The 20266-nt window shown below is 44.9% G+C and overlaps 2 protein-coding genes across 2 annotated transcripts; both read left to right on the top strand.

The window, feature by feature from the left end:
* Positions 1–552, top strand: LOC119646207. The gene is made up of 2 exons (XM_038046588.1): positions 1–181; positions 326–552. The coding sequence occupies exons 1-2, from the start codon at positions 17–19 to the stop codon at positions 497–499; spliced, it is 339 nt and encodes a 112-aa protein (XP_037902516.1). The 5' UTR covers positions 1–16; the 3' UTR covers positions 500–552.
* An 11935-nt stretch (positions 553–12487) lies between these two features.
* Positions 12488–14366, top strand: LOC119661424 (zinc carboxypeptidase-like). The gene is made up of 5 exons (XM_038070767.1): positions 12488–12646; positions 12717–12853; positions 13075–13456; positions 13526–13907; positions 13975–14366. Exons 1-5 carry the CDS (start codon positions 12488–12490, stop codon positions 14166–14168), a joined length of 1254 nt encoding a protein of 417 aa, XP_037926695.1. The 3' UTR covers positions 14169–14366.
* Positions 14367–20266: the final 5900 nt, after the last annotated feature.

Below are 20266 nucleotides of genomic sequence, written 5' to 3'. Positions count from 1 at the left end.
AATTGGACGACAGAAGATGAATCTGTTGCTTGTCGTGGTTTCGTCTTTAATTTTATTAGTCTACAGCCTTCCTCCATCAAAATTTAAAAAGTACGACGGATACCAGGTATTCCAAGTGATTTTTGAGCCGCATGATAATACAACAGCATTGACGGAATACGCAAAAGGCAAACAGAAGGGGGTAAGTCTGTCAATGTGTCAAGTTTGTGGGGGGGGGGGGGGGGGGGGGGACTTTATTTCGCTCCCTAAGTTATAAAGATCTGTGTCATTTAAAACGAAGGAACATGTGAAGTTTGTCTATATGAATTGATTTATTATTTTCAAGGTACATGTGTGGAAAATAGACTACCTACGCGGTGCTTCAGAAGTGGCTGTTTCTCCCCAACGATATACAGATGTGAGACTTGAATTTGAATCAGATCAGTTGGATAATTTTAACATTGTATGTGTTAATCTTTCGGAAAATATACAGGAAAATTTAGGAAATGCTGCACCTTAGGTGAATTTCCTATTTGCATTGTGATATAAAGAGATAAAAGTGCTTAAGTAGGATTGATTCTTTGCGTTATGTCAATTAATTTATGACAGTTTTTGTTTGTATTGCCTGTGATCACAATGAAGGTATTCCACTGAAATCTGATGTCTTATAGTAATCATCATCAACGGCGCAACAACCGGTATCCCGTCTAGGCCTGCCTTAATAAGGAACTCCAAACATCTCGGTTTTGCGCCGAGGTCCACCAATTCGATATCCCTAAAAGCTGTCTGGCGTCCTGACCTACGCCATCGCTCCATCTTAAGCAGGGTCTGCCTCGTCTTCTTTTTCCACCATAGATATTGCCCTTATAGACTTTCCTGGTGAGATCATCCTCATCCATACGAATTAAGTGACCCGCCCACCGTAACCTATTGAGCCAGATTTTGTCCACAACCGGACGGTCATGGTATTGCTCATAGATTTCGTCATTGTGTAGGCTACGGAAGAGACGTACATACTGCCTTCATCCAGATCGAGCAGGCGGTAATCGGCGCGAGATCTTGGGCTGCACATCAATGAAGGCAAGACAAAATATATGGCGGCAACATCAGCACCGAAGACGAATCAACCAACAACATCAAACCGCACTGGTCAAACACAAACACGTAGAAGAATAAGGATAGGAGAATACAAATTTGAGACCGTTGAGAATTTCTCCTATCTAGGGTCGAAAATCACAACCGATAACAGCTACGATGATGAAATCCGCGCATGGTTGTTGTCAGTCAACAGAGCCTATTTCAGCTTACAAAGGCTGTTCCGCTCGAAACGTCTCACCATAGGGTCAAAGCTCTTACTGTTCAAGACTATGATCTTGCCAGTCCTCATGTATTCCTCGGAAACTTGGGTTCTTAGCAAGAAAAATTGCGAACTCTTGGCCGCGTTCGAGAGAAGAATTGTTGGCCCCCTACATGAGGATGGACGATTCCGTAGCCTTATAGTAACCGCTTCCCGATATTTTAACCTGAGGTAGACTTTCTTAAAAATTGCTAATGACTCCTCAGCCGCATGAGAAAATATGGCAGCAGCAGCGAATCGCTGCAGTTACTGCAGATCTGTTACTTCCCCACATACGGAAATCCTGGGAATCCGAAACCTTCCTAACAGAGTGGAAGGAGGGGACAATCGTTTAAATTCCAAAGAAGGCTTACCGTTTTGAGTGTGACAATCGAAGGGATATCTGGTTGCCAGCTACCATTACAAAGATATTATCTAAAATAATTCTGGAACGCATCAAAGAATAACGCGAAAGTTTGATGAACAGATCCTCCTGCATTGACCACATCAAAACCCTACGGATCATTTTTGTAAGAGTGCGTGGAGTTTATATCTTCACTTTATCTGCTCTCGATTGATTTCGAGTAAGCTTTTCGACAGCGTGTACAGGAAGTGCATCTGGAAAGCTCTACTTAGGAGGGGCATTCCGGAGAAACTAACAGCTATTATTAGAGCGACAATGATGGCGCAAATTATCTTTATCATCAGAAGGCAGAAGTGGCAGTGTATAGGTGCATATTAAGGAAGGGTGGCCATTCCATTGCTTGCTACACCATGCTCTGGAACCTACTCTTCCAAGCTGGCCGACTGAGTGGGCCATCCCAAGAGCACTTGGTGCAGAACAGTAAAGAAGAAGTGCGGGTATCTTAGGAAATCGTGGGAGAGCTGGGGTACATTTTAGGTAACCGCGAACGATTCAAACGTGTAGCGTGAGAGCGGCATGGATCCGTAGGTAATTTCAGCTGCGCGTAAATGGATTTTCTACAGCTGAAACTGAAATAATGTCTATTTGATAAGAAAATTGCCGTTGATGTCGTTTGTGAGCATTACAATGGCCGGAAAAAGAACGGGCGTCCACGAGGCGGATAAAAAAGCGGGACCCGGCCAGTCAAGTGGTACCTGGTAGATGGCTAGAAAGTTGGCCGCAAGAAAAGTATCATAAAATAATTTTTCAATTTTAGTTTTTCAAATCAATCAATTAGCACTGGCACGCAAAAAAAGATTGTTTTTTTTTTTCTCACCCGTATAACCTGAAACAAGTGGAATAAAAAAGTTCAAGTATTTCACTAAAGTAGCATGTGTGATAGCAGGCATGGTTTCTACTGACATCTTGGGGAGCTAGTATCGACGTCTTTTTGACATAACAATACAACCGGCGAATCCCAAACAATTACCTCCGACTATGTCTCCCGGAACAATTTCACCACTCCAGGATGAATACAGAGATGGTACCACCAAAAAAAAGGACACTGGACCTATAGAATTATTCGAGATGTTTCAAAGTGATGATTTGGCATAATAGCCTAGCCAACCCGGAAGCTATAGTAGCTGTAGTACATTGTCATGTCATTAGTGTTTTCGTTTGTACAGGTTGTGCATTTCCCATAACTTATCTTATGTAAAACAGCTGCAATCCTTTCAGACTTGAAGATAAACACCATATGTTAGTTGTTGGTTTCAACGATAATATTCTGAGTTGTGAACGATGTAAATTTCTTTTTTTAATTACTATACCTACATTTGTTAGGCAAGGGAAATCCCATCCAACAAGCTTGGCTTAAAGTACGAGGTGAGAGAAGAGTTAAATCATGCGTTCGTTGGTATGTTGCTGTGGCATATATGTATATGGCTTTCCTGCTACCCATCTAGCTCGCATTCTTCTCGTTATATATACATCTTTTTTGTTCGTACATGGAGGTGGAAAATTTCAGGAACAAAGGCCGGAGCTACAGCGGGTGCGTGTGGGATTTGCACCGATTAAAAACCACCCGTGGTCTCTCGAGCCCCAGTTTCGCAGACGACCATTTAGGTATTACTTCGCTGGGTAGAGTTTGCCTGTACAGACTCGTCCTTCTCCTTCTTTCGGCTTTCCTCCTTCTTTGCTCTTTCAGCAACTCCTCTTGTATTTTCACAATTCCGGAGGAAACTGTAATCCAGCACTCCTTCGACTTCAGCATCTCAGCGACTAAGTTTTCCGGGCGCACGATTCTCGCCAATGGTTCATCCTCTCCATTAGCAACCTTGAGCAGGGAAACATCACATATTCTGGATATACCGGTATGCTACCGCATCTAGGATAATTAGAAGAATCATCCAACTCAAAGCGATGTCTGTAGCAACCACCGCGATTCGTGAACTAGGTAATGTGGTAGTTAGTCGCTCCATATTTCCGCTCAAGCCACACCCTATTGTTGGGAATGTGTCATTGCCGCATTCCTCCGTTCTGTGTGCGCCTCCATACGTCTTGCATGGTACAGCACACTCATTTCTTTTGCGAGAATGTCGACAGGAATCATACCCGCCACCAACAATAGTACCTCATCTGAGGTGTTTCTAAAAGAAAACCCCCCTGTAAACTCTCAGAGCCAATAGCCGATCCTTGTGGTACCCCGGTTGTGACAATGTATTCTTTGGGCCCCTCATCCGTATCGTACAAGGGAGGTAATTTTCCATGAGATTCGCTTAATACCTGAGGACATTTATGTCAGCCAATGCCCTTTTAATTCTGTTCCAGTTGGCCGAGTTGAATGCGTTTCTGACATTCAGCGCCAGCACGGCACCGCAACCGCCAGAATTCAGTGCGCCTTTTTTCCAGGTTCATTACCATGCTTATTGTATCCACCGCAGGGTGGGTATGCGGCAAACCAGATTGGCGCTCCGATAAGATATTACTGTTTTCGACGATAGGTAGGAGTCTGTTGTAGATGAGTCTCTCCATCATCTTCCCCATGGTATCCAGCAGACTTTTTTTTTTTTTTTAGGAGCTGGAAATCTTCAAAAGACACTGGCCTGGACACGCCAGCGTGTGGGATTCTTACCCACTAAAACCACCCCCGACTCCCTCCAAGCCCCGTGGAACCACCGTACGGTATTACATCACAGGGCGGAGTCAGCTCATTTTAGCTTCGTCCCCTTTCGTCTCTACGCGGCGTACGTAACCGCGCTTTTCTGATCTCCTCTACCTTTCGCAGTTTGCTCTGGATAGATACGATCATGGAGTTGATCGCATCCCAGTCTTCCTGACATGTTAGCATTCTTCGTACCAGATTCTCTGGCACAAACACCTCTCCTAGAGTCTCCTCTAGGCTCTTCCTTTCCTCCACAAACCTTGGACAGTGGAAGAATACATGCTCTGGGTCCTCTGGGACTCCATCGCAGTTTCGACAGTCGGGTGAGGTATCCAGTTTAAACCTGAACAGGTGCTGGCGATATCCTCCATGCCCCGTGAGAAACTGAGTAAGATTATAATTAATCTCACCGTGCCGTCTCTCTAACCACTCCTTGATGGCAGGAATGAGCCTGTGTGTCCACCGACCCTTTCCCGAGCGTTCCCAACGCTCTTGCCATCTATTTAACGATCTCTCCCTTTCGGCGTTCTTCGTCTGCGATAAAGGAGAGATAGACTTCGCATTATATATATTCGTCATTTCGTCTGCCAAGATGTCAATGGGCATCATTCCAGAAATGACGAATGCTGCATCATCTGAGACAGTCCTGAATGCCGAGCACACTCTTAGGGCTGTTTTTCTGTAGACTGAACTCAGTTTGTTACCGTTAAATGTAACCTGCAATGCCTTTCCCCAAACTGGAGCTGCATAGAGTAGGATCGAACTCACTACCCTCGCTATAAGCAACCTGGAAGCATGCCGTGGCCCTCCCACGTTCGGCATCATTCTTGCCAGGGCCACACTCGTAGTGGATGCTTTGTCATAGACATACTGCACATGTGCTTTATAGCTAAGCTTCCCATCTATCATCACTCCCAAGTATTTGATAGCAGGCTTAGAAGTGATGATATGATTCCCAATTTGAATACGGGCAAAATTTCTTTTACGGCGCTTGGTGATAAGGACCGCTTCCGTTTTTTCCTCCGCAAGTGTCAGAACAGAACTCTCAAGCCAACCCTTAATAGCACTGATCGCTTCGCATGAGTATAACTCAGCATCTTCGAGATGCTTTGCGACAACAACCAGCGCTATATCGTCGGCGTAGCCCACCACCGTGGCTTCCTCCGGAAGGGGAAGATTAAGAACATCGTTGTACATGATGTTCCACAACAGTGGGCCCAGTACGGAGCCCTGTGGGACACCCGCGGAGACAACGTACTCTTGGGGTCCGTCATCGGTGTCATACCAAAGCCTCTGTTCTTGTAAATAGCTGTTGATAATAGCTGCAAGATAAGCGGGAACACCAATCTTCGCCAGAGATTCCCGTATTAGCCTCCAATTGGCCGAATTGAATGCATTTCTCACATCCAGGGTCACCACTATGCAGTATTTGCTAGTATTGCCGATTCCGTGGATTGCCAAGCCAGTAACCATTTTGATGGCATCAATGGTTGATCTGGCTTTACGGAACCCATACTGCCGATCTGAGAGACCTCCCTGGCTCTCAACAACCGGGAGTAATCTATTATAGATGACTCGCTCTAGCATTTTGCCCACAGTGTCCAAAAGACAAATAGGTCTGTAAGAGGTTGGCTCACCTGGTGGTTTGCCAGCCTTAGGCAGTAGCACCAACTTCTGTCGTTTCCATGATGTAGGAAATATTCCCTCGGACATGCACGCTTCGAACAACTCAGCGAACATGTCCGGTCTGGATTTCACGGCAAGCTTAAGGGCCTTATTCGGCACGCCATCCAGACCCAGAGCTTTATTATCTCCTATCCTAGTGCAGATCTCCAGCAGCTCGTCACGGGTGACTGGCGGTATTGCCGTGTCGTTCAGAGGTCGCTGGAAGCTGTCTACGCCCTCCTCTTGCTGAGGGAATAACCCCTGGATGATTTCTAACAAGAGTGTAGGACACGTGATCTGCGGAGATGATCGGCCTCTGAATCGCCCCATCACGATTCTATAGGCGCTCCCCCACGGGTTCACGTCTGCTTCTAAACAGAGCTCCTTAAACCATTCCCTCTTGCTCCGTTGGATGGCGAGCTTGAAGGTTTTGCGGGCTTCCTTATAGGCGCGCTCTTTTTGCCCTTGGTCAATTCTGCCTACCGCTCTTTGAGCCGCTCTTCTGGCTCGGTGACAGGCTGATCGAAGGCTAGCCAGTTCAGCATTCCACCAGTAGTTTGGTCTTCTACTGGGGAATGAGCACCTCCTCGGCATGGACGCGTCACACGCCCTGGCGATGCATTCGGCCACATGGACAGCTCGTTCCGTAGAGGCGCCTGCTTTATTAGGTTGGTCTAACCACACCTCCGTGAAGGTCTGCTCATCCAGAGCTTTAGCGGACCAGCCTGACATCTTTCTCTTATGCCCGGTGACTCCACCCATAGCCCAAAGAAGATTGCCTGGTGATCGCTGTGGGTGTAGTGGTTGCTGACACACCAAGACATACCACGTACCAGTGCAGGGCTGACAAAAGTTAGGTCTACGATTGAGGTAGACCCCCCTTTCTGAAAGGTGTTTACACATCCTTCGTTGGCCAGAACGACATCCAACTGTGCGAAAGTGTCTAATAGACTGCGGCCCCTTGCATTTGTCTCTCTGCTACCCCACTCACGGGCCCAAGCATTGAAGTCACCAGCTATCACCCTTGGGCTACGACCCCTTGCGTCGAGAACAAGGCTGTCAAGCATTTCCTCGAATTCGGGCAGTGTGAGGCTTGGTGGGGCGTAACAGCTGTACACATATACCCCGTTTATTTTCGCCCACACAAAGCCGCTGTATGTCTGATTCCCAGTACATTGGATGGCTTGTCGACCGCATGCCCATATCGCCGCTCCACCAGACGAATCTATAACCCACACGCCACCGTGACGGTTTTTATAGGGTTCGCTAATGATGGCAATTTCCACCTCGGATTCGTAGATGGTCTGCTCGAGTAAATCTTGAGCGACCCTACAATGATTGAGGTTTATTTGAATAAACCTCATTTCTTCATTAAAGTCAGCGCCTTCCTAAATTCCGGGCATTTAGCACTTCCGGCAATATGCCGGTAATCCCGTCCCTCACTTCCTTCGCATAATAAGCATTTGGGGTCCTTATTGCACGCTTTGGCAATATGGCCTTTTTCCCCACATCTTCTGCATCGATCGGACCGATCAATGCCGCTGGTGCAAGCCTTCGCGAAATGACCAAACGCGAGGCACTTGAAGCACCTCTTTAGAGAAATCTGCTCTCGCAGACGGCAAACAACCCATCCGATTCGAACCTTCCCGGCCGCCAATAACTTCTGCGCGGCGTCCACTGGCAATCGCAATGTGGCCGTCTGAGTATTGCCATAGGCTTTCCGCAAACTCACAATGGACTCTTCGGCAAGTTCCTCCAACTTGAATTGTTCCATCAAGGCAGTGCAAATTTCTCCTTTGGATGTCACTTCATCGAGATCCTTGCACTGTATATAGACCTCATGTTTTTGGGTCCGTACTGTGACATTCTCCCCAAGTGAGCTCTTAACCTGAGCTCGGAAGCCATTAGTTTTCCCCAAGCTGGTTTTTTTCAGTTCAAACATGAGGTCACCCTTTTGGGTCCTTCGAATCTTGCTGACATTTCCGCCTAGATCTTTTAGGTCGGGGTCAGCTTTGACCTTTTTCAGTATCTCCGCGTAAGACAAACTTCCATTACTGGAGATTACAACCGCTTCTGGGCGAATCCGCACTTTTGCCTTTTTCTTCGCCTTTTTCCTAACTACTTTGGTCCAACCACCTTTTTCATTCCCCTTGGATTTCGTCGAGTCGATTGCCGGAGCTCGCACTTGAGGGACCTGCTTTCTCTCTTCGGTGCCTTTAGTTCCGTTTTTCGGAACTGTTTGCATGGCTTTTTTCCTCTTAGGCGCCTGTTGACTTGCCAGAGGATCCACATCTCCTTCCCGCACTCTCTTGTTAGGTGGCAGGCCGATTGTAACACGATTAGGTGTCACTTGGGTCGCTTGTGACACTGTTGGGGCAACAGATTTCGACTTGCCCTTGGAATTTTGTTCCTCCTGCTGCGATTTGTTGTAGAGCACTCTAATTGCTCTAACCATATTTTTTATGGCTTGGTGGACGTTGTGCTTGTCCTTGATGAACTCAGACAGCTCCACTATTTTTGCACCAAGCTGTGTGAAGGGTAATTCCTCTGCTTCAGGGCTCTGCTCTCCATGATGATTCCTAACCAGATTGCTACTTTTAAATACTCCTTCACATTTGGCATTCATTGACCTTCCCTCCGTTTTATCTTTTTTGATGTTTGGCATTGGTGGAGATTTCAAAGTTGACGAACTTCTTCTGAATGGGTCCTTTTCCTGGTCCTGGAGTACCTCCTGTTGCTGCTCCTTTTGAATATGTGCGGTCGATGTTGTTGCTGTTTTTGTTGTCCAACGATCTGCTTTAAATTCACCCTTCTTCGGTTTTGTTACTGGTGTCCTTGGTAGAGTGGTACTTCGCTTGAACACATCATTTTCCAAATCTAAAACACTTGTAGCATTAGATGCCACGGTGGCCAAGTTGTCCACCACCGAGGCACTGCGGTCGAGGGATATCGACGGCCGGGAGCCCGCTTGCTCACTCCCAAAAGCCGCCGGTACTGGGGTTCCGAGCCCCTGCACCGTAAGTTTACTCCTTCTCTCGTCTTCCATGGTGGTTTTATGTTCTGGGTATCCTTCCCATAGCCATTTTGGTCCACGCACCAGAGATGAGCAAACACTAGCCCATACACAGTCAGAAAAGAAAAGTGCATGAACACATATTTACACATCAATAGGTATGCCCCTATCCGCCACCTGGGGTCGCGCCTGATGGGAGATCTGGCAACTCCTCACAGGGTATCCAGCAGACTTATAGGACGATATAATGCTGGATCTCAAGGTTAGGTTTAGTAAGCAACATCAACTTTTGCTTTTTCCATTGGACAGGGAATATTCCTTCTTTTCGGCCTGGTGGAGCTAATTTTTCGCTGCCAGATTCCAGGCTCGGTTGGGGATGCCATCCAAACCTGGGGCATTTTTATCATCGATCCTACCCACATATTTCCCGCAGCTCCTGCACAGTTACTGGAGGTATTATGCCCTCATTTAGCTGGAAAACCGTTTGCCTTCCCTTATTTTTCGTGGTGAGCGAACAGAGTGGTAACAATCTGTTTCAGGAGGCACGGACAGATCACCTGGGGTGATCTACGCAGCCTTTTCATTACCACCCTGTAGGCCATACCCCAAAGGTTTAATCAGCGTGGTTACACATCTTTTCATTCCTTAAAATCGCTTCTTTTAGACGGCCACGAAGTTGTCTGTGCGTTTCCTCTTGACTGTCGCCACCGAGCTTTCCCTTGAGCCTCTGTTTGAACTTGCGATTTCGTTATTCCACCAGTAGTTGGATTACCTACTGGGAACCAATCGCCTTCTGGGCATAGTAGCATGGTATGCTTCCATCACCCATCGACTTTGGTGATTTCGGTGGCTTTTTCTTTAGCGGAACCATTCAGGGATGTGACAGATTTCTGCCAGAACTCTTTTTCGAGCTTGATCCGTCCTTGATGTCCATGTAGATTGCCTGGTGGTCGTTGTAAGTATTGTCCTCACTGATACGTATGTAAGGTCCACTATAGACCCCAGACCCCTTCTCTTGTACGAGGCTCCAACAGTCGTGAGTATCACGTCTAGCTCTGCGAATGCTTCGGGGAGGACATGTCTCTTCACATTCGTTTTCCGGCTGCTCCGTTCAAGAGCCCATGCATTAAAATTACCTGCTGTTATGGTCGGCCAACGTCCTCTTGCGTCCAAAACCAGAGCGCTTAGCATCTGCCTATACACGGCAAATGTAGTGCTGGGTGGAGCATAGTATGTGGACTCGCTTTGATGAAGTCTTCCTCTGGGCACTCCATTATTTCCTCGAAGGCTTGTTCTCCGCAAGTCCATAACGCTGCCGCAAATACCACCACCGTGGTTTCGATATGGCTCATCAATACATTGATGTTTTTCTCGCGGATGGTTTGCGAGAGTAGGTCCTACGCGCCTTTTAGTTGTTGATGTTGATTTTTTCAGCTTCATCTGCGATTTGTGTTGAGTGCTCTTCTGTATTCTGGGCACCTGCTGCCTGCCTGCAATGCGCCGAAGATTCACACTCTTCTTCCCTTTGCAGAGTAAGCAATATGGGTCAGCTCCGTAGTCTCCGTTGATATGGGCTTCTGCTCCGCATCTCCTTTATTGCTTCGACATGTTATTTGGGCTAGTGCATTCCCTTGCAATGTGACTGCCAAGGCGTCTAATTCATCGATTCAGTGCCACCTGCCCCTTAAGCCGACACATCCCCTAGCAGTTTGAATGCTGTCTCTGCTGGTAGGCTGATGATGGCGTTTTGTGCTCCTCGTAGGCTTTCCTAAGCGTTTTCCCCGTTGACTCTTGTCATCCGACAAGATCGATCGTCGGTTTGATTTTATCTATATCTTTGCAGATTATAGTGATCTCCGGCCTGCTAGTCCTTATGTCGGATTCCTAAGGACGTTCCGATTTAGCTCAGATATTTTTCCGCGGTTACTTCCTTGGATTTCATGAGCTCCAACATAAGATCTCGTTTTTTGACCAACTAATGCTCCTGACATTATCTCTCAAGAAGTTGGTTAGTTCGGGGTCTGCCTTCATTTTCCTGAGAATGTCAGCATCTGACCCTTCACCTCATTTGGAAATGATAATCACCTCCGGTCTTATCTTCCTCCGATCATTTCTTTTTCAGGATTCCAATTTTCTCTAGGCATTTAGAGGTTCACTCCCTTTTCCCGAGGTCGGCGCTGCACCAGTTTCACTGGCAGCTTCAATCGTAGTCCTCAAGTGCTCCACCTTTTTGGACTGCACATAAGCATGCCTACACGCGCCCATGTTCGGATGCGTGCATGTGCATGCCCATAACACACTTATCCGCACGAAGGAAGGAGCCTGATGAGAGATTTGGCAACTCCACTCAGGGGATATACATATTTATGGTTAGTACTACTCTGATAATTGTCAATTAGCTCTAAATTATATGGACCGTCGATATCTCCTGTTCTCAGCTTATTTTTCCAAAGATTAGATAATACGTTCCCTCTCCAGAAAGTGCTCTGAAAAAATTCCTTCCGTAATTTCCACGCGTTTTCGAAAAGTTTGCTGGCAAAGGGCGTCCTAGCTTACTCTTTGCTCTGGCGGAGTATTGAGGACCACTTATTGAGTACTTCGGTAGACAATCCTAGAAAGAATTACTGAAATCAGTTGTAAGCGCTGAATTAATGGTAACCTTCCTGTTTGTGATGTGATCTATTGAAAGTAAAGGGTTTTGGATGAATTCCTATCTAAATTTGCGCTGCGAACATGGGGTCGAAAATAGAATGAGGGGACATTTTCCTCCAGTGTCTTTTCTACTTAAGATAGAAACATAACAACAACGAAGTTTTCATCTGTAATTTGTAACAGATCAGCAATAAGGGTTTTTCTTTCTCTCCAGCGATAATCTTCAGACATCCAAGATTAGGAAAATGGATCATCCAGCAAAAACCTCGTCTCAACTTGTTCTGTTCTAAAGCGGTGCGTCGTAGGATATTTCTTTTTCAGTCCGAAAACCACCACCACAATTGTGGTGGTAAATGTAGGGCTGAAATTAAGGGAATAATAATAATTTGGTATCAGTTTTGAGTGTATTGAAATTACTTCTGATAGACAATATAAACTATATAATACTCGCCCCCTTTTCTTCTGGAGAGCAATAGTAGAACTTGCCGCAAAATATTTACTTCAATTCATTCAGGATAAATGGGGCGACAAGATTCCTAAGGTCGTTTGATTAGGAGAAAGTAGCCGAGACAAATGTGAAAGCGTAATGACGATTTCACTATTTTCAGGTACTTGCAATACACCCTAATTACCAGTCGAAATACACTTACCGTCTAGACATGTCCTAGATATGACAATCCGGCCAATTTCTTCAGGTGGCTATATAAATGCCTGGGCGATAACTAAGGGCGCGTCTATTTCCGATTTGCCTTCATCGAATGTTCATTCGTCAATATGAAGTGGTTTCTTATACTTCTCAGTGTGCTGAGTGCTATCCTTATATCTTGTAGCAGTTCCGAGAAAGTTCGTTACGATAACTATCGAATTTTTCAAATAAGACCTGACAATTCAGTGCGTTATAATTTGCTGGAGAATCATATCGGTAACGAGAGCGTGAGTATTACAACTGGAAAAAAAAAAATATGGAAGTTAATGTAAACCCAAATTCTCTAAATTATTGCAGTATCAAGTTTTGCGATATCCCAGGCATGAAGATGGTATCAGTGAACTATTGGTGCCGCCTGAAAAAGTTGAATCTTTTAAGAATTTTCTTGAATCAGATGGGTTTGACTTCGACGTAGTTGTAGGCAACGTTCAAAAGTGAGTAGTCAAAATATGGCGCGTTCCTAATTGAACGAAAAATCAACTTTGGGACCTTATCCTATATGATTCCGTATCTTTTCAACCTGGTGCTAAGCTTGCCAGTCTTGTGCAACACGTCCTTGATATGTACAGTTGAAGTTTAAGGGGATTTAAGGGAAGGGTTCCAGTGTTGTGTTCTCTTACATATTCCATTCAATTTCGACATTTTTCCTTTCAAGGCTTATTGACGAAGAGGAAGCAGATCAAGTCGGACGTGATGATTTCAGTTGGACAGCTTACCACAATCTGGATCGCATTTACGGATGGCTGGATCATATACTGGAAACATACCCGCAAGAAACCTCTGCATTTGTCATTGGGAAATCTTTCGAAGGTCGCGAGATACGTGGCTTGAAAATTTCATATAAACCTAACAATCCGGGAATATTCGTTGAGTCGAACATACACGCTAGGGAGTGGATAACATCTGCCACTGCTACATACCTCATTAAGGCTTTGTTGACCTCAAACGATACAAATGTTCAAAATATCGCCAGAAATTTCGACTGGTATATTATTCCAGTTGTGAATGTTGACGGGTTTGTTTATTCGCATCAGCACGTATGTTTGGAACTATTAGAAGTAACTATTCAATTTCAGGAATATAAAATAAATGTTCCAATTTTCCAGAATCGCATGTGGCGGAAAACTCGACAACCTCACAGTTCCTTATGTATTGGAGCCGATCCAAATCGGAATTTTGACAGCTATTGGATGGCCAATGGAGGCGCGTCAAGTCAGCCATGCTCGGAAACTTATGGTGGACCAAAACCCTTCTCTGAGCCAGAAACCCTAGCGTTAGCTAATTTTTATCGGTCTATATCAAGAAAAGTCACTTTGTATTTGGCTTTTCATTCATATGGTCAATATATCCTTTTTCCATATGGACACACTAATAAGGAAGCACCGAAAAATTTAAGGGATTTAACAACTGTTGCAGATGATGCTGCTAAAGCGATAAGAAATTTGTATGGAACGAGATACACAGTTGGCACTGTGGCTGGAACCCTATGTAAATTATGCAGATATGGTTACAGAATTAGATCCAATTGGAATAAATTATCTTTCCCTAATTTTAGATATTGCTAGTGGAGGCGGTTCTGATTGGGCTTACAATGAAGGCGGAGCTCGCTTAGCATATACCTTCGAATTCAGGGACAAAGGGAACACTGGATTTCTTTTGCCAGCTCGACAAATTATACCCAATGCAGAGGAGACCTTGGATGGAATAGTAGCTATGTTAAAAAGTGCCAAAAATTTAGCGTACTTTTAAGACAAAGTGAAAGAAGGATAGGGAAAAATAGGTATATTGTATCAGCAAGCAAAATAATATTTTCCTTATAAAAGGAAACTTGTTGTGAGTGCTGAAGCATTAGATACATTTTTAAAAATGCCTTTACTGAGGTTTTGGATGCATCATCCTAGGTTTCGAATTAAGATAGATGAATGTGGATAATAAGTTCATTTTATTTCAAAGTAAGTTTAAGAAAACTGAATTGAAGAGAGTTTTTTTCAAAAAAAAAAACTTGCATAAAAAAGTGTACAACGTTGTTTCAATAATCTTCTTTTTCTTCAGCCATTTTCCCGTTCACAAGCGGGGTCGGCTCGTCGTGATCGACTTCGCCATTTGGCTCTATCGAATGCCTGATCTGGCTGCAATCTCGAGGCTTTCAAATCACCATCCAGCGTATCAAGCCACCGTTGCTTCGGCCGGCCTTTTGGTCGTTTGCCATCGACTTCGATGTTCAGACCAATCTTGGCAAGTGAATTCTCGTTTGCACGAATTGCGTGACCATACCATCGAAGACAACTCTCTCGAAACTTTTCCACGATCGGCGCAACCTCATAACGATCGCGGATATCCTCATTTCGGATGTGACCAAAACGTGTGACGCCACTAGTCCAAAGAAGCATTTTCGTCTTCATTACCGCAAGACACCGTTCATTGTCTTTTATAGCCGGCCAACACTCAGAACCATAGAGAGCAACTGGACGGACGACATTGCGGTAAATTTTAGATTTGAGACGTTCGTTTATACGTCGATCACAAAGAACACAAGTTGTAGAACGCCACTTCATCCAGGTTGCGTTAATGCGTGAAGCAATTTCATAACGCAGTTCTCCATTGGCTGATAGCGTTAACCCGAGGTATTTAAATCACTCAGTTCTGGGCAGATCACTGCCGCTGACAGTGATTGTGCTTGTTTCATGGGGATCGGTCGTCAAAAATTCAGTTTTCTTTGGATTCAATCTGAGACCGTATTGTATGAGGCGATCATTCCATTTTTGAACAAGTTGCTCGAGATCATTTTTGCTATCAGATGCTAGGAAAACGTGATAGAGCAATTGAACCCAACGCACGAGTTCTTCTGGTACTAAGTGTTGTCGTAAAGCATACCAGATGAGTTCGTGTGGTACACGGTCAAACGCTTTCTCTAGATCCAGAAATGCAATGTAAAGAGGGCGATGCTTCTCACGGTGTTTCTCCGTGAGTAACCGCGCAGCGTGTATTGCGTCAGTAGTTCCGCAGTTCTTGACAAATCCGGCTTGATTCACGGTTATTTCAACGATTTCGCGAATACGGTTGTCCAGATTGCGTTCAAAAATCTTCATGGTATGGGAAAGTAACCGGATCGGACGGTAATTTGAACATTCTGCTGGACTACCCTTCTTTTTCCATATTGGAACAGTGGTACTTTCTTGCCAGTCAGATGGTGTTCTTCCTTCCTGAATAACTCGGTTAAAGAATTCACTGAGCCACAGTGTTGGGTCCCAGCTCTTCGCTTTCCAGAGCTCAGATGCAATGTCGTCAGGTCCTGTTGCTTTCCCCGATTTCATTTCTTTTATTGCCTCCTCGATTTCAGTTGCGCTGACTGGTGGAACTGCTCCAAATGTCGGCAATGATTGTGGAAGTGGAGGATGAGCAAATTCTTCAGTTGAAATATGCTCGAAGTATTCTCGCCATATATCCGTTGGGGCTCGACGGTTGGTAAGTAAAATTCCCCAGTTTATCGTAAAGATTTTTGAAATGGTTCGCTCGGGTGACAACGACCGCTTTCTTTGCTTCCCGGTTGGCATTCTTATTAATTTGCCAATTGGCCGGTGTTTTATCTTCGGGAAATTTGCGGCAGAGGTGTTTCTTTTCACGGACCTTCATTTCAACATCATCATTCCAAAGCCAAGTATCTCGGTTGATGTACCGCTTACCCGGCTTGGTGACCCCGAGGGTTGCAGAAGCCGCTTTGTGGATTGTGTCTTTCATTTGGTTCCATGATTCTTCCACATTCGTAATGGTTGGCAATCGTATGAGTGAGACCGTTTCTTCTTTCTTCTCACCAAATTACCACCATTTAATGCGTCGCGGGCCAGTGCGTTCCTCACGCTGTTTTATCGGTGGCTTAATTCGCAGGACGGCAATCAACGGCCGATGTTGAGGTGCGATGGTCTCATAGGGAACGACTTTGCAATCACTGACAGTGGTAAAATGTTGGCGTCTTATGGGAATATAGTCGATTTGCGTTTTACTGTTCCCACTATAAAATGTAGGAAGATGAGACAATCGTTTGATGAACCATGTATTCATAAGTACAAGGTCATGGGTGTCCGCAAAATCGATTATACGCTCGCCACCCTCATTGCGCGCTCCGAACCCCTTTCCCCCATGGCACCTGTTACCGTCTGCCTTTTCACCCACATGACCATTAAGGTCGCCGGCAATGATTATATAATCGTCAGCAGGCACGTGACAAGTTGTTTCAATAATATAAGCCACAAAACTTTGCTTCGGCCGTTTTTCCCAAAAATTTTCAACATTATTGTTAAAACCGATTACACATGTATGATACAAAGTATCAGCCAATACTTTTCAACATTTTGAGGAGCATACGAGTCTCTCATCTGCTATGAGGTTCTGTTGACAAATGCCTCAGAACTGGATAACACGAAGCTGGTATAGTATTTGACAGATCGTATTTAGCAATAGAAAATGCATTGAGAGGTAAACTGTTAAAACACGTGCGATTGCTCTACCACGATCCGAAAAGTAAAGTTTGAAATGTGCCGAGAGTATCGGTCGGTGTTCATCAAGGAAGCGCCTCTTTGCTCTTATTATGGACATTGTCACCCGGGACATCCAACGTCCAACGCCCTATACACTGCTTAATGTAGATGATGTTTTCCTGGCTTCTCATAGCAAAAACGATCTCGATCAACTTGTCTAAAAATGAAATGATCGTCTCATGCAACACAGTTTAGGTTGAATTTGAATAAAACAGAATAAAACCCATGAAACAGGCACTATCACTATCAGTGGCAGTGACCTGCCCAGAACTGAGCGATTTAAATATCTTGGGCAAATGCTATAAGCCAATGCGTTATGAAATTGCTTCACGTATTAACGCAACCTGGATTAAGTGGCGCTCCAGAACAGGTGTTCTCTGTGATTGACGTATCAACGAAGGTCTCAAGTTTAAAATTTACCGCAATATCGTCCACCCTGTTGCCCTCTATGGATCTGAGTGTCGGACGACTATAAAACAATGAACGGCAAATTGTGGTAATGGAGACGAATGTGTTACCTTGAACTACTGGCGGAACACGCCTTGATCATCTCCAAAATAAGGATATCTGCGATAAAATATGGGATTGCACGGATTGTGGAAAAAATGTGAAAAAGGGCTTCGATGGTATCATCATTTAGTTCGCGCTAACAAGAATTCGCGAAAATTGTTTTGAACATCAAAGTTAATGGTAATCAACCAAAGGAGCGGTGACTTGATACGCTGGATGGTGATTTGAAAGCCTCGCGACTGCATCCAGATCTGGCTTCGACAGAACAAAATAGCGCAACCATTTACGGGGAGTCGACCGCGTATATGAACGGGGCAAAAACTGAAGAAAAACGAGAGGAAATTACTCCAGTTTTTTTCGTGAGTAGTGTCAAAAAATTTGATCGGTCCATTGAAATCACAATTTTCCACTTCTCCAGAATCCCAGATTTAATACCACTTTTTGAAACTGAACCATTGAACAATTTTCCTCAAACGAGCCTTGCCTTCCACCATTAAAATTTCTACCATCGTCAAAGGAACACCCTGTATAGACTGCGGAATCGTCAATCCTCCTGTATGAGGCCAAAAATTGTTAGGACGATTTTTCTCTCGGAGACCGCTAAGACTTCACAACTTCTCATGCTAAGAACCTCTCCTCTCCGAGGAATACATGAGGACTGGAAGGATCATGGTCTTTTACAGTAAGACCTTTAGGCCTACGGTAAGAAGTTTTGGCCGAAACAATTTTTGTTGAAAAGATCATAAAACAATAATTATTGGGAATGCCATTTTAATCTTTTTAGTTTTACATAGAGGTATATTGAAAGTTTTCTTTAATTACTTCTGCATCAGCACTCAAAGGCGTTTGTGGCAATCCAGCAAGCAATTGGACAGGCCAACTCCAATTTGCAGCCGGCACGGGTGGGGGGCTTACTTCCACTATCCGGCACTTTATTTGGCGTCAATATATCGCCATCGAATCATCCTACGCAGGTCGGCTAGCATGCCCGCAAAAGTTGGGCAAAATACAGGTGTTATACCTAAGCCCCTCCATGCACATAATCCTCCTACTCCAACTGCTTCGCACTGTTTTGATGCTACTCCGATAGCTTCGACCTCCCGGCAAACCCTGCAGCCCAAACTTTGTCCGTCGATAGTGCTTCATCCGGAGAGGCTGCTGTTCACCTGCCGTTAAGAGTAGCTCTTCCAGTAGCAGCTAACCCATCTTCAGCGCGCTATCGCTCCACCGGATTATCAATTATATTCTACTTCTTCTGATGAAGTTCTTAAATACATCAGAAGTAAAGCGGTAATTGTATCCTTCAAAGTGACGTGTCCAAATGGCTACGATGCCGTCGCGAAACCCTCCTTTTGACCGCCAAGAGTATTTATTAAGCCTTACCAGCGGAATAAATTGCGAACAAATTTCCGTGTCGCCCGCCTGCCTCACCGACCAAACTACTTGACAAGTAGCTTAAGTCTTTATTAAAATGTGAGAGAAGCCTACGTACTAAGGTGTTGTATTTCAATCTTTCTGCCCTAACTTCCCAACACCATTCCATCTGTATCAGTGAAACGTGGTTGGATGATAAGATTGTAAGCACTGAGTTCCTCCAGGGGTTCTCTGTCTTTCGCTGCAACAATCAGCTGCTGGAGGTGCCTTGACCGCGGATAAGTTCCCCCTACGAACCGAATCCATCTTTTCTTCATCTTCTAGCTCCTATTAATGGATCACCTTACGTGTTTTCCCTCCCAAAACCGGTTCTTTTATTATATGTTGCGTATACTTCCCTTGCTCAGTCTTTCCTATCTGCACGATGAATTCTTCGACAGTCTTTCAGAAGTGCTTACTATAACTTTCCCTTCATTGTCTGTGGTGAATTTAACCTCCCTTTGCTCTCCTGGCCTAACATTTCCCGGCTAGCCATAACTTCCAATTTGTTCCTCTTGTCCGTCTCCCTCTTCATTCACTTTCATGAACACCTGTGCTGCTCTGTTTAACCGCACTACAAATCATCTAAATAGCATTCTCGATCTAGTCCTTTTTAACATGCCGGAACGGCTCCTTTCTTAATTGTCTCTTGCTTTTCCGTATGTTGTTCCTGATGTCCATCATCCCGCCCTTGAGCTCGAAGAACTGCCACGCTTGAACTACCATACTATGCGCGAGCCCTCTAACCTCAACTGTCGTAAGGGCAACTTTGAGGGTTTGAACTTAGCTTTGGCGTCAATCAATTGGGCTCTCATTATCTCACCATTAACCTGGAACCAAACGCACCTCCCCATTAATTGCATTTTGTCTGACCTTCTTCCTAGTTGCGTTTGTTCCGCCCCCAAATCTATGAACTCCAACCTACCCTCCTACCTCCTACGCTTCTGTCATCCTTCTCCAAGATTTTCGAGGGGTAGGTCAATGTCTGGTTGACCACTCATTTCGGTCACCTGTAGCGTTTCCTTTGATGGTTGCACTTTTAGTCCTTTCCCCCCTCTCCTCTGGTGTGCCGCAAGGATGCATTCTATTCTTCTATATTCTTTATTAACGACCACCCCTCTATCTTCACTTGTCCTTGCTTGTTCTACACCGATGACTTCAAGCTGTTTTTCTCTGCTTCGTCCCCAATATATTGCGCTTCCCTGCAGGCAAATCTGGATACTTTTGTCCATTGCTGCACAGTTAATAACCTCTCCTTGCCCTTGCTCCTGCTCTCTTGGCAGTTGCTCTCTGTCCTATCTGAATTCTATTCTCGACCCGGGCGATTTCGATGATAAACTCCATTTTGACAGCCACTACCCGTTCTTCCCAAATGTCATGTTTTATGCT

Source organism: Hermetia illucens, chromosome 1 (genome assembly GCF_905115235.1).
Source record: "Hermetia illucens chromosome 1, iHerIll2.2.curated.20191125, whole genome shotgun sequence".
In the NCBI taxonomy this organism is placed as follows: Eukaryota; Metazoa; Arthropoda; class Insecta; order Diptera; family Stratiomyidae; genus Hermetia; species Hermetia illucens.
The sequence above is the reverse complement of the archived record's forward strand: the minus strand, read 5'-3'. Positions and strand labels throughout refer to the sequence as shown.

Excerpts from the sequence above, each read along its gene's own strand:
- LOC119661424 (XM_038070767.1), top strand. The coding sequence starts at position 12,488 with ATGAAGTGGTTTCTTATACTTCTCAGTGTGCTGAGTGCTATCCTTATA. Across the intron at positions 12,647-12,716 it reads ATCATATCGGTAACGAGAGC|TATCAAGTTTTGCGATATCC; the intron begins GTGAGTATTACA and ends AAATTATTGCAG. Across the intron at positions 13,457-13,525 it reads TTGTTTATTCGCATCAGCAC|AATCGCATGTGGCGGAAAAC; the intron begins GTATGTTTGGAA and ends CCAATTTTCCAG.
- LOC119646207 (XM_038046588.1), top strand. The coding sequence starts at position 17 with ATGAATCTGTTGCTTGTCGTGGTTTCGTCTTTAATTTTATTAGTCTAC. Across the intron at positions 182-325 it reads CAAAAGGCAAACAGAAGGGG|GTACATGTGTGGAAAATAGA; the intron begins GTAAGTCTGTCA and ends ATTATTTTCAAG.